Source organism: Heterodontus francisci, chromosome 19 (assembly GCF_036365525.1).
Source record: "Heterodontus francisci isolate sHetFra1 chromosome 19, sHetFra1.hap1, whole genome shotgun sequence".
Taxonomy (NCBI): domain Eukaryota; kingdom Metazoa; phylum Chordata; class Chondrichthyes; order Heterodontiformes; family Heterodontidae; genus Heterodontus; species Heterodontus francisci.
The window spans coordinates 83,106,586-83,118,798 of record NC_090389.1 but is presented as its reverse complement, the minus strand read 5'-3'; the positions used below and the strand labels follow the sequence as shown (position 1 = coordinate 83,118,798).

General features: G+C 43.0%; 1 protein-coding gene across 1 annotated transcript in view; it reads right to left on the bottom strand.

Moving 5' to 3' along the window:
• Positions 1–12,213, bottom strand: part of p4htmb (prolyl 4-hydroxylase, transmembrane b) — a 62,839-nt gene that overhangs the window by 31,153 nt on the left and 19,473 nt on the right. The window contains exon 3 of the mRNA XM_068052124.1: positions 6,643–6,833. Within this exon, the coding sequence (XP_067908225.1) occupies positions 6,643–6,833 (191 nt within the window). The remainder of the gene's footprint in view (positions 1–6,642; positions 6,834–12,213) is intronic.

Here is a 12,213-nt window from a genome sequence, read left to right as displayed (position 1 = left end):
CGAATGCCAAGGTTTTAGTGAATGGTATTGGCGGGGAGTATATAGCCATACCTTTGTATTGGGTGACCCAGGAGTGTAACCTAATGTCTGGAACTGGAACTGTAGGAGTTGTCCATAGTTTGCCTGTAGACAGAGTTGGCCTACTCCTGGGGAATGATGTGGCCCAAGCGAAGGTAGTACCTTCTCCAGTAGTCACGGAAAGACCAAATGAAATCAAGGAGACAGAGCAGTTGCAAGAAAAGGTTCCAGGATTTTTTTCTTCATGTGTAGTGACCCGAGCAATGGCTAAACAAGTACCATTGTCAAATTGGCACCACAGACAGATATTCGGCTATCAGAAACTTTCTTTGGGGATTTGGATAATCCGAAGGAAATGTTCAGTAAGACAAAATTATACAGTTCAATTTAATCCTAACATTTATACTGCTCCCTTTTCACCACTTATTTGTTTAACAGAGGAAGCTATTGGTTGAACCTTAGCCATGTGACTTTCAAACACTGGCTTCATTCTGTGGAACAATTCACACAAGAGGAAGTAAGTATTATTTATGCAAGATGTATATATCTAATTCTGAGTTTTCATACAATTGGACCCATCATATCGGAGTCATAATGGGCCGAATGGACTCCTTCTTTCTGTTGAGTCCATGCCGGCTCTCAGTAGAGTAATCCAATCAGTCTCATTCCCCCAGTGTATCCCTGTAGCGCTGCAAGTTTATTTCCCTCAAGTGCCCATCCAATTTCCTTTTGAAGTCATTCATCATCTCCACTTCCATCACCCTCGTAGGCAGTGAGTTCCAGGTCATTAAAACTCACTGCTTAAAAAGGTTCTTCCTCACATACCCCTCCATCTCTTGCCCAAGATCTTAAATTTGTGTCTCCTAGTCCTTGTACCATCAGCTAAACGGAACAGCTACTCTTTGTCTACTTTATCTAAACCTGTCAATCTTGTACACCTCTATCAAATCTCCCTGCAATTTCCTTTGTTCCAAGGAAAACACCACCAGCTTCTGCAGCCTAACCTTGTAGCTAAAATCCCTCATCCCTGGAACCATTCTGGTAAATCTCCTTTGCACCCTCTCAAAGACCCTCATATCCTTCCTAAAGCATGGTGACCAGAACTAGATGCAATAGTCTAGTTGTGGCCTAACCAGAGCTTTATAAAGGTTCAGCATACCTTCCCTGCTTTTGTACCAAATACTTCTAATTATGAAGCCCAAGATCCCGTATGATTTGCTAACTACTCTCTCAGTATGTCGTGCCACCTTCAAAGATCTATGAGTATGAACCCCCAGGTCCCTCTGTCCTTGTACAATTAGTCTATATTGCCTTCTGCCAAAATGCATCACCTCACACATCTCTAAGAAATTCCATCTGCCCATTCTGCTGGCCTATCTATGTCCTGTTGCAGACGATTGGTATCATCCTCACTCCACGTTTGACATCACTGGCAAACTTTGAAATTTTACTTTGTATTCCAATATCCAAATCATTTATATATAATCACAAAAAGCAGTGGTCCTAGGATAGAACCAAGGAGAACACCACTGCCTACCATCCTCCAGTTTGAAAAACAACCATTTACCATGATTCGCTGTTTTCTGTCCTTAAGCCAATTTTTTATCCAAGCTGACACTGACCCTCCTATTCCATGAGCCTCAATTTTGGTAACCAGCCTGTTATGTGGTACTTTTCAAACGCTTTCTTAAAATTCATATAGGCAACATCCATTGATTTCCCTTCCTCAAACTTCTCCATCACTCCATCAAAAAATTCAATTAGATTAGTCAAGCACGATCTGCCTTTTACAAATCTGTGCTGGCTCTCCTTAATTAACTCAAACTTCTCCAACAGCCTGTTGATTTTTTCTCTGATTATTGTTTCCAAAACCTTGCCCACCACTGATGTTAAACTGACCAGCCTGTAGTTACTAAGAATGTCCTTTCACCTTTTTTGAAAAAGGGTGTTGCATTTGCCAGTCTCAAATCCTCAGCCACCTTCCCCGTATCCAGGAAGATTGGCAAGACCTTCCGTGATCTCCACTCCCACTTCCTTTAGTGATCTGGGATGCAAGCCATCCAGACAAGGAGACTTATCCACTGTACAGGTAGCCAGCCTTTCCAGTACATCTTTCCTATCAATTTTCATCCCATCCATTACCTCTAACATCTCTGCTTCTACCGATATTTTGTCCGCATCCACTTCCTCAGTGAACACCAATACAAAGTATTCATTACATGTTCTAGCCTTGTTCTGCGCCTCTAAGCATATATCACCCTCTTTTTCTCTAATAGGCCCACCCCACCTTTTACGACCTGCTGATAGAAGATTTTTGTGTTTCCTTTTATGTTAACTGGTATTCTGTTCTCATATTCTCTCTTTGCCAGTCTTATTTTCCTCTTCACTTCCCCTCTCAACTTACTGTATTTGGCCTGGTTCTCACTTGGAGAATTCACCTGATATGCATCATACACTCTTTTTTTTTGTTTCATTATATTCTCAATTGCCCTCGTCATCCAAGAGCCTTGTCTTTGGTTCTCTTACCTTTCATCATTGTTGGAATCTACGTAGCTGAAACATCTCCTCCTTACCATTTTTCCTGTCAATCTTTTGTTCCATTTTACCCTGGCTAGATCCCCTCCTCATCCCATTGAAGTCAGCCCTCTTCCAATTTAGAAGCTCTCCTTTAGATTGTTCTGTTCTCTTCTCCATAACTAATCCAAACCTTATGATATGATGATCACTCTTACCAAAGTGTTCCCCCACAGAGACTTGGTCCACTTGGCCCACCTCATTCCCCAGCACAAGATTTAGTAATGTCTCCTTCATAGTTGGACCAAAGAACATACTGTTCAAGGACGTTCTCCTGAACACGTTTCAGAATTCCACCCCCTCCTTACCCTTTACTCTAAAATTATCCCGATCGATAGTTAGGTAATTAAAGTGCCCCAATATCACCACTCTATAGTTCTTGCACATCTCTTGTGATTTCCCTGCAGATTTGCTCCTCTCTCTCTCACACTATTTGGACGCCTATAAAATACGCCTAGTAGGGTGATCGTACCCTTTTTTGCAACTCTAACCAAATGGATTTTGTCTTTGCACCCTAAAGGACATCCTCCCTTTCTAACACTACAATGTTTTCCCTAATGGCTCCTGCCACTCAACCTCCCTTTTCTCCTTCTTTTCTATCTTTTCTGAGCGTTTTGTATTCTTATGTGCTCAATCCTCACCATTTTTAAGACACGCTTCCATTATTGTCACATCTTATTCCCACACAGCTATTTGTAATTGTAGCTCATCAACCTTATTCACCACACGTTTTGTATTTACATACATGCATTCTAAACCTGTCTTTGTATTCCTTGTAGTCCTTCTTGGTCTGCTCCTATCTAATATGGTACTACTTTCTTCTCTAGTACCATCCAACATTCTCACTCTTTTATGCACCTTATTCCTCTTTTCTACTTCTATATGCTGGTGCCCATCCCCCTGCCAATTTAGTTTAAACCCTCCCCAAATACACTAGTGAACCTCCCCATGAACACAATGGTTCCAGTGCTGTTGAGGTGCAACCTGTCCCTTTTAAATATTTGCCTCCTGCCCCAGAGCTGTTCCCAATGTTCCATTATTAAGGAAGAAATAGCAGGACATTTAGAAAAACATAATGCAAACAGAGTCAACATGGTTTTATGAAAGGGAAATAATGTTTGACAAATTTGTTAGAGTTCTTTGAAGATATAACAAGTAGAGTGGATAAAGGGGAACCAGTAGATGTAGTGTCTTTGGATTTTCAGAAGGCGTTTGATAAGGTGCCACATAAAAGGTTATTGCACAAAATAAGTGCTCAGGGTATTAGGGGTAATGTGTTGGCATGGATCGAGGATTGGCTAACACACAGAAAGCAGAGAGTCGGGATCAATGGGTCTTTTTCAGGTTGGAAAGTCGTAACTAGTGGGGTGCCACAAAGATCGGTCCTACGGCCTCAACTTTTTTTTTTTGAGATACAGCACTGAAACAGGCCCTTCGGCCCACCGAGTCTGTGCCAACCAACAACCACCCATTTATACTAATCCTACATTAATCCCATATTCCCTACCACATCACCACCATTCTCCTACCACCTACCTACACTAGGGGCTATTTACAATGGCCAATTTACCTATCAACCTGCAAGTCTTTGGCTTTCCTATCTATATTAATGACTTAGAGGAAGGGACAGAATGTAGATCCAAATTTGCTATTAATACAAAAATATGTGGGAAGGCATGTTGTGATGAGGACACAAAGACTCTGCAAAGGGATATAGATAGGTTAAGTGAGTGGGCAAAAACTTGGCAGATGGGGTTTAAAGTGGGAAAGTGTGAAGTCATCCACTTTGGCAGGAAGAATAAAAAAGCAGATTATTTAGCTTAGAGATACAGCACTGAAACAGGCCCTTCAGCCCACCGAGTCTGTGCCGAACATCAACCACACATTTATACTAATCCTACACTAATCCCATATTCCTACCAAACATCCCCACCTGTCCCTATATTTCCCTACCACCTACCTATACTAGTGACAATTTATAATGGCCAATTTACCTATCAACCTGCAAGTCTTTTGGCTTGTGGGAGGAAACCGGAGCACCCGGAGAAAACCCACACAGACACAGGGAGAACTTGCAAACTCCACACAGGCAGTACCCGGAATCGAACCCGGGTCCCTGGAGCTGTGAGGCTGCGGTGCTAACCACTGCGCCACTGTGCCGCCCCTGGAGAAAGACTACAAAATACTGCAGTACAGAGGGAGCTGGGTGTTGTTGTGCATGAAACACAAAAGGTTAGCATGCAGGTGCAGCAAGTAATTAGGAAGGCAAATGGAATTTTGGCCTTTATTGCTAGGGGGTTAGAGTTTAGAAACAGGGAAGTCTTGTTACAACTGTACAGGGTGTTGGTGAGGCCACACCTGGAGTACTGCGTACAGTTTTGGTCTCCGTATTTACAGAAGGATGTACTATCATTGGAGGCAGTTCAGAAAAGGCTCACCAGGCTGATTCCTGGAAGGAAGAGATTGTCTTATCAAGAAAGGCTAAACAGATTAGGCCTTTATTCATTGGAGTTTAGAAGAATGAGAGGTGATCTTATAGAAACATATAAGATTTTAAGGGGGCTTGACAGGGTAGATTTGAGAAAATGTTTCCACTAGTAGGGGAATCTTGAACTAGGGAACATAGTTACAGAATAAGGGGGAACACATTTAAAACTGAGATGCAAAGGAATTTCTTCTCTCAGAGTGTGGTGACTTCTGGAATTCTCTGCCTCAGAGAGTTGTGGAGGCTAGATCACTAAATGTATTTAAGGAGGAGGTAGATAGATTTTTGAAATCTTGGGGAGTCGAGGGTTAGGCGGAGCAGGCCCGAAAGGGGAGTTGAGGCCTGGGACAGATCAGCCATGATCTTATTGAATGGCGGGGCAGGCTTGAGGGGCTGAATGGCCTATTCCTGCTCCTATTTCTTATGTTCAATGTCCCAAGAACCTGAAGCCCTCCCTCCTGCACCATGCCTCAAACCACACACTGATCTTCCCTATCTTTGTATTTCTACTCTCGCTAGCGCATGGCACTGGCAGTAATCCAGAGATTACTACCTTCAAGGTCCTACTCTTTAACTTCATTCCTAGCTCCTGAAAATCTGACTGTAGGACCTCAATACCTGTTCCCTCTATGTCGTTGGTACCGACAAGTACCACAACTTAAAGCTCACTCCCTTCCTCCTGCAGAATATTCTGCACCCTTCCCTAATTATCCTGGCACTAGGGAAGCAACACATCATGCAGGACTCAGGACGACAGTTAAAGAAATGCTCATCTATCCCCCTAACCATGTATCAGAATGTTAGAAATATGACATTGTTACACCCTTAGACTGAGTAAAAATGTAGCCCTCACTCCAGTGATAAAGGTCTCCTGTTTGTGTCTGCTACAAAAGTCCTTTGTAAAGTGGGTTTGACTAGTGTCAATACAGTTCCAAGGGGCCTAAATGGCAAACTTACTCAGAGGCCCACCGGATGGCTGATGTGGGAAATGGAAAATGGTAGGGAATTCTCTTGTGAGATATGGCGAGAGCTTTGTCTTGTACCTGATCAATGTTATACCTACTCAGTCATAGAGTTATACAGCGCAGAAACAGGCCCTTCAGCCATCGTGTCCATGCCAACCTATCTAATCCCATTTTCCAGCACTTGGCCCGTAGCCTTGTATGCTATGGTGTTTCAAGTGCTCATCTAAATACTTCTTAAATGTTGTGAGGATTCCTGCCTCTACCACCCCTCCAGGCAGTGTGTTCCAGATTCCAACCACCCTCTGGGTGAAAAATGTTTTCCTCAAATCCCCTCTAAACCTTCTGCCCCTTACCTTAAATCTATGTCCCCTGGTTATTGACACCTCTGCTAAGCGAAAATGTTTCTTCTTATCTACCCTATCTATACCCCTCATAATTTTGTATACTGGGAGTACATAATGCTGACTCTGACTACTTCCAGCACAAGTAGCCTGGAACTTGATAAGCAAAAGTTCACCAATAGCTCGGAGCTATAAATTACTTTAAAAGCCACAATACCTACAGAACAGTGAGGTACCGTCCCTGAATAAATTTATATACCTCTTTCATCTGTAGCTGTCCATCTTGATTGTAGTCAAGCAAGTTGAAGATTTCCTCCTTGCTGATATCCATCTCATCAATGGCCTCCTGCTGAAGGTCAGAAGGCATAATCTGACTCTCCTGGAGACCCTTCAACTTTGCGAGATGGATAACCAGTTTACATTCTTCCTCTGAAAGGAAGTTTTCTATTTCTGAAGGAAAAATAATAAATGATACACAAATAACCGGGAATACAAAGGGCTTGCAATATGCAGAAAAAATATCAAGCTACAGCTATAATTGTCTACTTTGATCATTTCTTAAGGTCATCAGTTCAAATTCTACTTCAGAGACTTGAACCCATAATCTAGTCTGAAACTTCAATGCAATACTGAGCACATTACAGTAATGACAACACATGGCTTTGGGATATTCTGAGATTGTGTAATGTGCTACATGAATGCAAATTCTTTGTATTCTAAGGCTATTTATAAAACCCCAAATTCTGTGGCCTTTTTATGTATTATTTAACAGGATTCACATTTTTAGGGAATTATATATTTGAACGGCTAGGTGTCTCTGGCCCTCCACTTTCAAAATTCCTGAACTCCTCCAATTGTGACCTCTTGCATATCTCTTAATTTTAATCCGCCACCATTATTAAAGGCATTATATAAATGCAAGACGTCACTGTACATAGAACAGTGTAGGAGATCATGGTAGGGAACAGAAGCGAGAGTTAAATGTTGAGATTATCACAGAATCATAGAAACTTACAGCACAGAAAGAGGCCATTCAGGTCTTTGTACCCATACTGGGCTTTGAAAGAGTAATCATGCTTAGTCTCACACCCACACTCATAAAACAATCAGGAATGTAACAGGGGAAGAGGCCATGGAGGAGGTCCCACAATGTCTTCCAGCTATACCTGTCTCTGTAGAACATGTGGGACTCCCTTGGATTCCTTTAGCAATGGCTTTGATCTGGAGAGAGTGAGTAGACTTAAAGGGAGTTGTCGTCCCAGGTGAGAATGATCCCAGCCAGGTGTAGGAGTGTGGGCAGGGACAGGATAGGCTGCTTTTTGGGGAGAATCAAAGGGCCTGCATTCCATCTTGGCAAGGGATGGAGGTGCAGAGGGAGAGAATTTCCAGTGCTTTCTCAGTAAGTCTATACTCCATTTCCTTGTTTCTAGTCCCACCCACCCGCGACCTGACAAAAGGTCATTGACCTGAAATGTTAACTGTTAACATTTATGTTAAATGTTAAGGGGAGATGGTGGTGTAGTGGGAATGTCACTGGACTAGTAATCCAGAGCCCAGGTTACTGCTTTGGGAACATGGGTTCGGATCCCACCATGGCAGATGGTGAAATTTGAATTCAATTAATAAAACTGGAATTAAAAACTAGTCTAATGGTGACCACAAAACCATTGTCGATTGTTGTAAAAACCCATCTGGTTCACGAATGTTCTTTAGGGAAGGAAATCTGCTGTCCTTACCTGGTCTGGCCTACATGTGACTCCAGACCCACAGCAATGTGGTTGACTCTTAAATGCCCTCTGAAATGGCCTAGCAAGCCACTCAGTTAAGGGCAATTAGGAATGGGCAATAAATGCTGGCCTAGCCAGTGACACCCACATTCCACAAAAAGAAATTTTTAAAAACTCCTTTTCTTTCCCTACAGATGCAGCCTAACTGGCTGAGTATTTGCAGTATTTTCTGTTGATATTTCAGATTTCTGTCAACCATAATATTTTGTCTTTCTATCACTTTTTTCAAACAACATTTAGAATACCGCCGGAGAACGCTTCCCTTAGGATTAGGGAGCTGGGATTTAGTAGTGTAAATGCAGGTGGCTCACAGTTGCTGATCTACCAGAATCGGAATTAAATGTGTCCCAGTATTAAAACTGGGAATGGTAGCATAGTGGTAATGTTACTGGACTAGTAATCCAGAAGCCCAGACAATGATCTGCAGACACTCGAGTTCGAATTCCAGACCCATGGCAACGTGATTGTCTTGCTCGGCCATTTCAGAAGACAGTTAAGCGGCAATCAGTTGAAACAAATCGCTATAGAAAAGTCGAAGAATAAAACTGGGCAGACCACTCAGCACTGACCTAGGCACTGGAAGGGACGAAGGCACATCCTGCCCAGTCAACCCTGCAAAAGTCCTCCTCACTAACATTTTGGGGACTTGTGCCAAAATTGGGAGAGCTGTCTCACAGACCAGTCAAGAATAGTCATACTCACAGAATCATACTTCATAGCCAATGTTCCAGGCTCCTTCATCACTGTCCCTGGTATGCCCTGCAGCACATACCCACCAGAGGTGGCGGCACAGTGGCATACAGTTAAGAGGGGGGAGGGACTGGGAGACCGCAACATTGATTCCAGATCCATGAAATCTCATGGCATCAGTTCAAACATGAGTAAGGAAACCTCCCGCCTACTGCCCTCCTTTAACTGCTGAATCAGTGCTCCTTCATGTTGAACACCACTTGGAAGAAGCACCGAGAACAGCAAGGCCACAGAAAGTACTCTAGGTGGAGGACTTCAATGACCATCACCAAGAGTGGCTTGGTAGCAGCACTACTGGCCAAGCCCTGAAGGATATATCTGCCACTGCAAAAAAACAAGGCTGAAGCATTTACAACCATCTTCAGCCGAGTTGATGATCAATCTCAGCCTCCTTCTGATGTTCCCAACATCACAGATGCCAGTAATCAGCCAATTCGATTCACTCCATGTGATATCAAGAAACAGCTGAACGCACTGGATACAAAAAAGGCTATGGGCCCTGACAACATCCCAGCTGTACTACAGAAAACTTGCGCTCCAGAATCATCTGCACCCTTAGCCAAGTTGTTCCAGTACAGCTGCAACACTGGCATCTACCTGACAATGTGGAAAATTACCCAGGTATATCCTGTCAACAAAAAGCAGGATAAATCCAATCCAGCCACTTACCACCCCATCAGTCTACTCCCAATCTTCAAAACAATGGAAGGTGTCATTCTCAGTGCTTTCAAGTAGCACTTACTCAGCAATAACCTGCTCAGTTTAGGTTCTGCCAGGGCCACTTGGCTCCAGACATCATTGCAGCCTTATTCCAAACTTGGACAAAAGAGTTGAATTCCAGAGGTAGGCGTGTGTAACTGCTCTTGACATCCAGACACTATTTGACTAAGTGCTTTCAAGGAGCCCTAGCAAAATTGAAGTCAATGGGAATCAGGGGGTAAATCTCTCCACTGGTTGAGTCATACCCAGCACAAAAGGAAGGTGGCTGTAGTTGTGAGAGGCCAATCATCTCAGCCCCAGGACATCACTGCAGGTGTTCCTCAGGATAGTGTCCTAGGCCCAACCATCTTCAGCTGCTTCATTAGTAACCTTCCCTCATTCATAAGGTCAGAAGAGGGGATGTTTGCTGATGATTCAACAGTGTTCAGTTTCATTCGCAACTCCTCAGATACTGAAGCAGTCAGTGCTCCCTTGCAGCAAGATCTGGACAACATGCAGGCTTGGGCTGATAAGTGGCAAGTAACATTCACACCACACAAGTGTCAGGCAATGACCATCTCCAACAACAGAAAATCTAATCATCCACCCTTGATGTTCAACAGCATTATCATTGCTGAATCCCCCCCCCCCCACCCCCCCCCCCCCCCACCCGCCCGCCCCAACATCCTGGTGATTACCACTGACCAGAAACTTAACTGGATCAGCCACATTCTGTGGCTACAAGAGCAGGTCAGAGGCTGGGAATTCTGCGGCGAGTAACTCACTTCCCGACTCTGCAAAGCCTGACTGCAATCTACAAATAACAAGTCAGGAGTGTGATGGAATACTCTCCACTTGTCTGAATGAGTCCAGCTCCAACAACACTCAAGAAGCTCGATACCATCAAGGACAAAGCAGCCCGCTTCATTGGCACCCTATCCATCACCAGCACACAGTGGCAACAGTGAGATCTACAAGATGCACTGCAGCAACTCACCAAGGTTTCTTCGACAGCACCTTCCAAACCCGCAACCTCTACCACCCAGAAGAACAACGGCATCAGGCGCATGGTAACACCACCATCTGCAAGTTCCCCAAGTCACACACCATCCTGACTTGGAACTGTGTCGCTGTCCCTTCATTGTCGCTGGGTCAAAATCCTGGAACTCCCTCCCTAACAGCACTGTTGGTGTACCTGTACCACATGGACTGCAGCAGTTCAAGAAGGCGGCTCACCACCACCTTCTCGAGGGCAATGAGGAATGGACAATAAATGCTGGCCTAGCCAGCGACACCCATATCTAATGCACAAATTTAAATAAACGCTATTTCATTGTCAACTTTAAGATTCTCATTTAAGCATTCAGAAAAGTAAATGGCATCTCTTTCCCCAATAAAAAAGGAAAAGATTTGTGCCATGATTTTTTTAAACTTCTCTTTTAAAAAGGTTGCTTCATTAAATGCTGTTTTACACCAAAGGCATCCTTTTCACAGAATTACAGCACTGTGGATCATTCCTACAAATATTAGTTACATGGCCTTCATACAACAGAACTGTTAAATAAATGCAGGAAAACTGGCGCCAAGCATATATTTAAGAACGGGAAAGAAAGCAGCACAAATTGGTGACATAAAATGACGCGATGCCAGAGTTGCTCGACTGTAAACTCCCGATTTCCATTATAATTTAAAAAAATGGAAACCTAACTTTCTCAATCGCTCATATTCAGAATTCATTCCGGAGTTTGCAGGGAGGCCCCCTTTTGTTCGACAATTGTTAACAGCAGGGGCCAGTCCCTCAATTACTGTCAAAAAATTAAAATGACTAAAGAATTTTTTTTTCTCACTGCATTGCTTTTCCCCTCGCAAACATCGGTCTGGTTAGAAAGTGGGATTTGTACTTTCCGGAAGAAATCTTGTTGCTTCCGTGGAGAACAACAAAACAAATAAATACATTGTGTTAGTCAATTATCACAATAAAACCATCATTACAGAAAGCGAATTGTACCAGCAACTAAGCAAACTTTTAATATCCACATCTACATGGAGATTTGGAATACATTTGGAATACAAATTACTTTATTTGGGCTGTTGTTTTAGTTTTACTTGCAACAAAAAAAAAACTATGTTTTGTCAAGTGAGAATTGAGAATTCTCCCCAGAAAGAAACATCTGAACTATAGCTCAAGAACGCAGTGAAATGTAACTTTCTCAAAAAAAATGTAACATGTTAATAGACTGTCCAATTTTCTGCGGTGCGGACACGTCTTGGTCTTGTAAATCGATCAACCATAAAGCTGAGTGGAGTCTGCAGATCGCCGAATGCCCAACTTTCAAAACATATTAAAGTAAAAGAAAGCAGCCCTTCCTTGCCACAAGTTACACACGCTCGTTGAAAAACAAGTCCCAAACAGTAAGTGAGATTTAATAGCTTCACTAGACAGGTGTAACACTAACTATGGTTGCAACTCGGTTTAACCCAAGTTTACTATTTGCGTGGTTCACTGCACAAAATAAACAAGTCTTCTAATTTGATTTCCTCCCCACACAAACAGATGTACAGATGTAACATTTCACTGCCTGATAATTACCGAG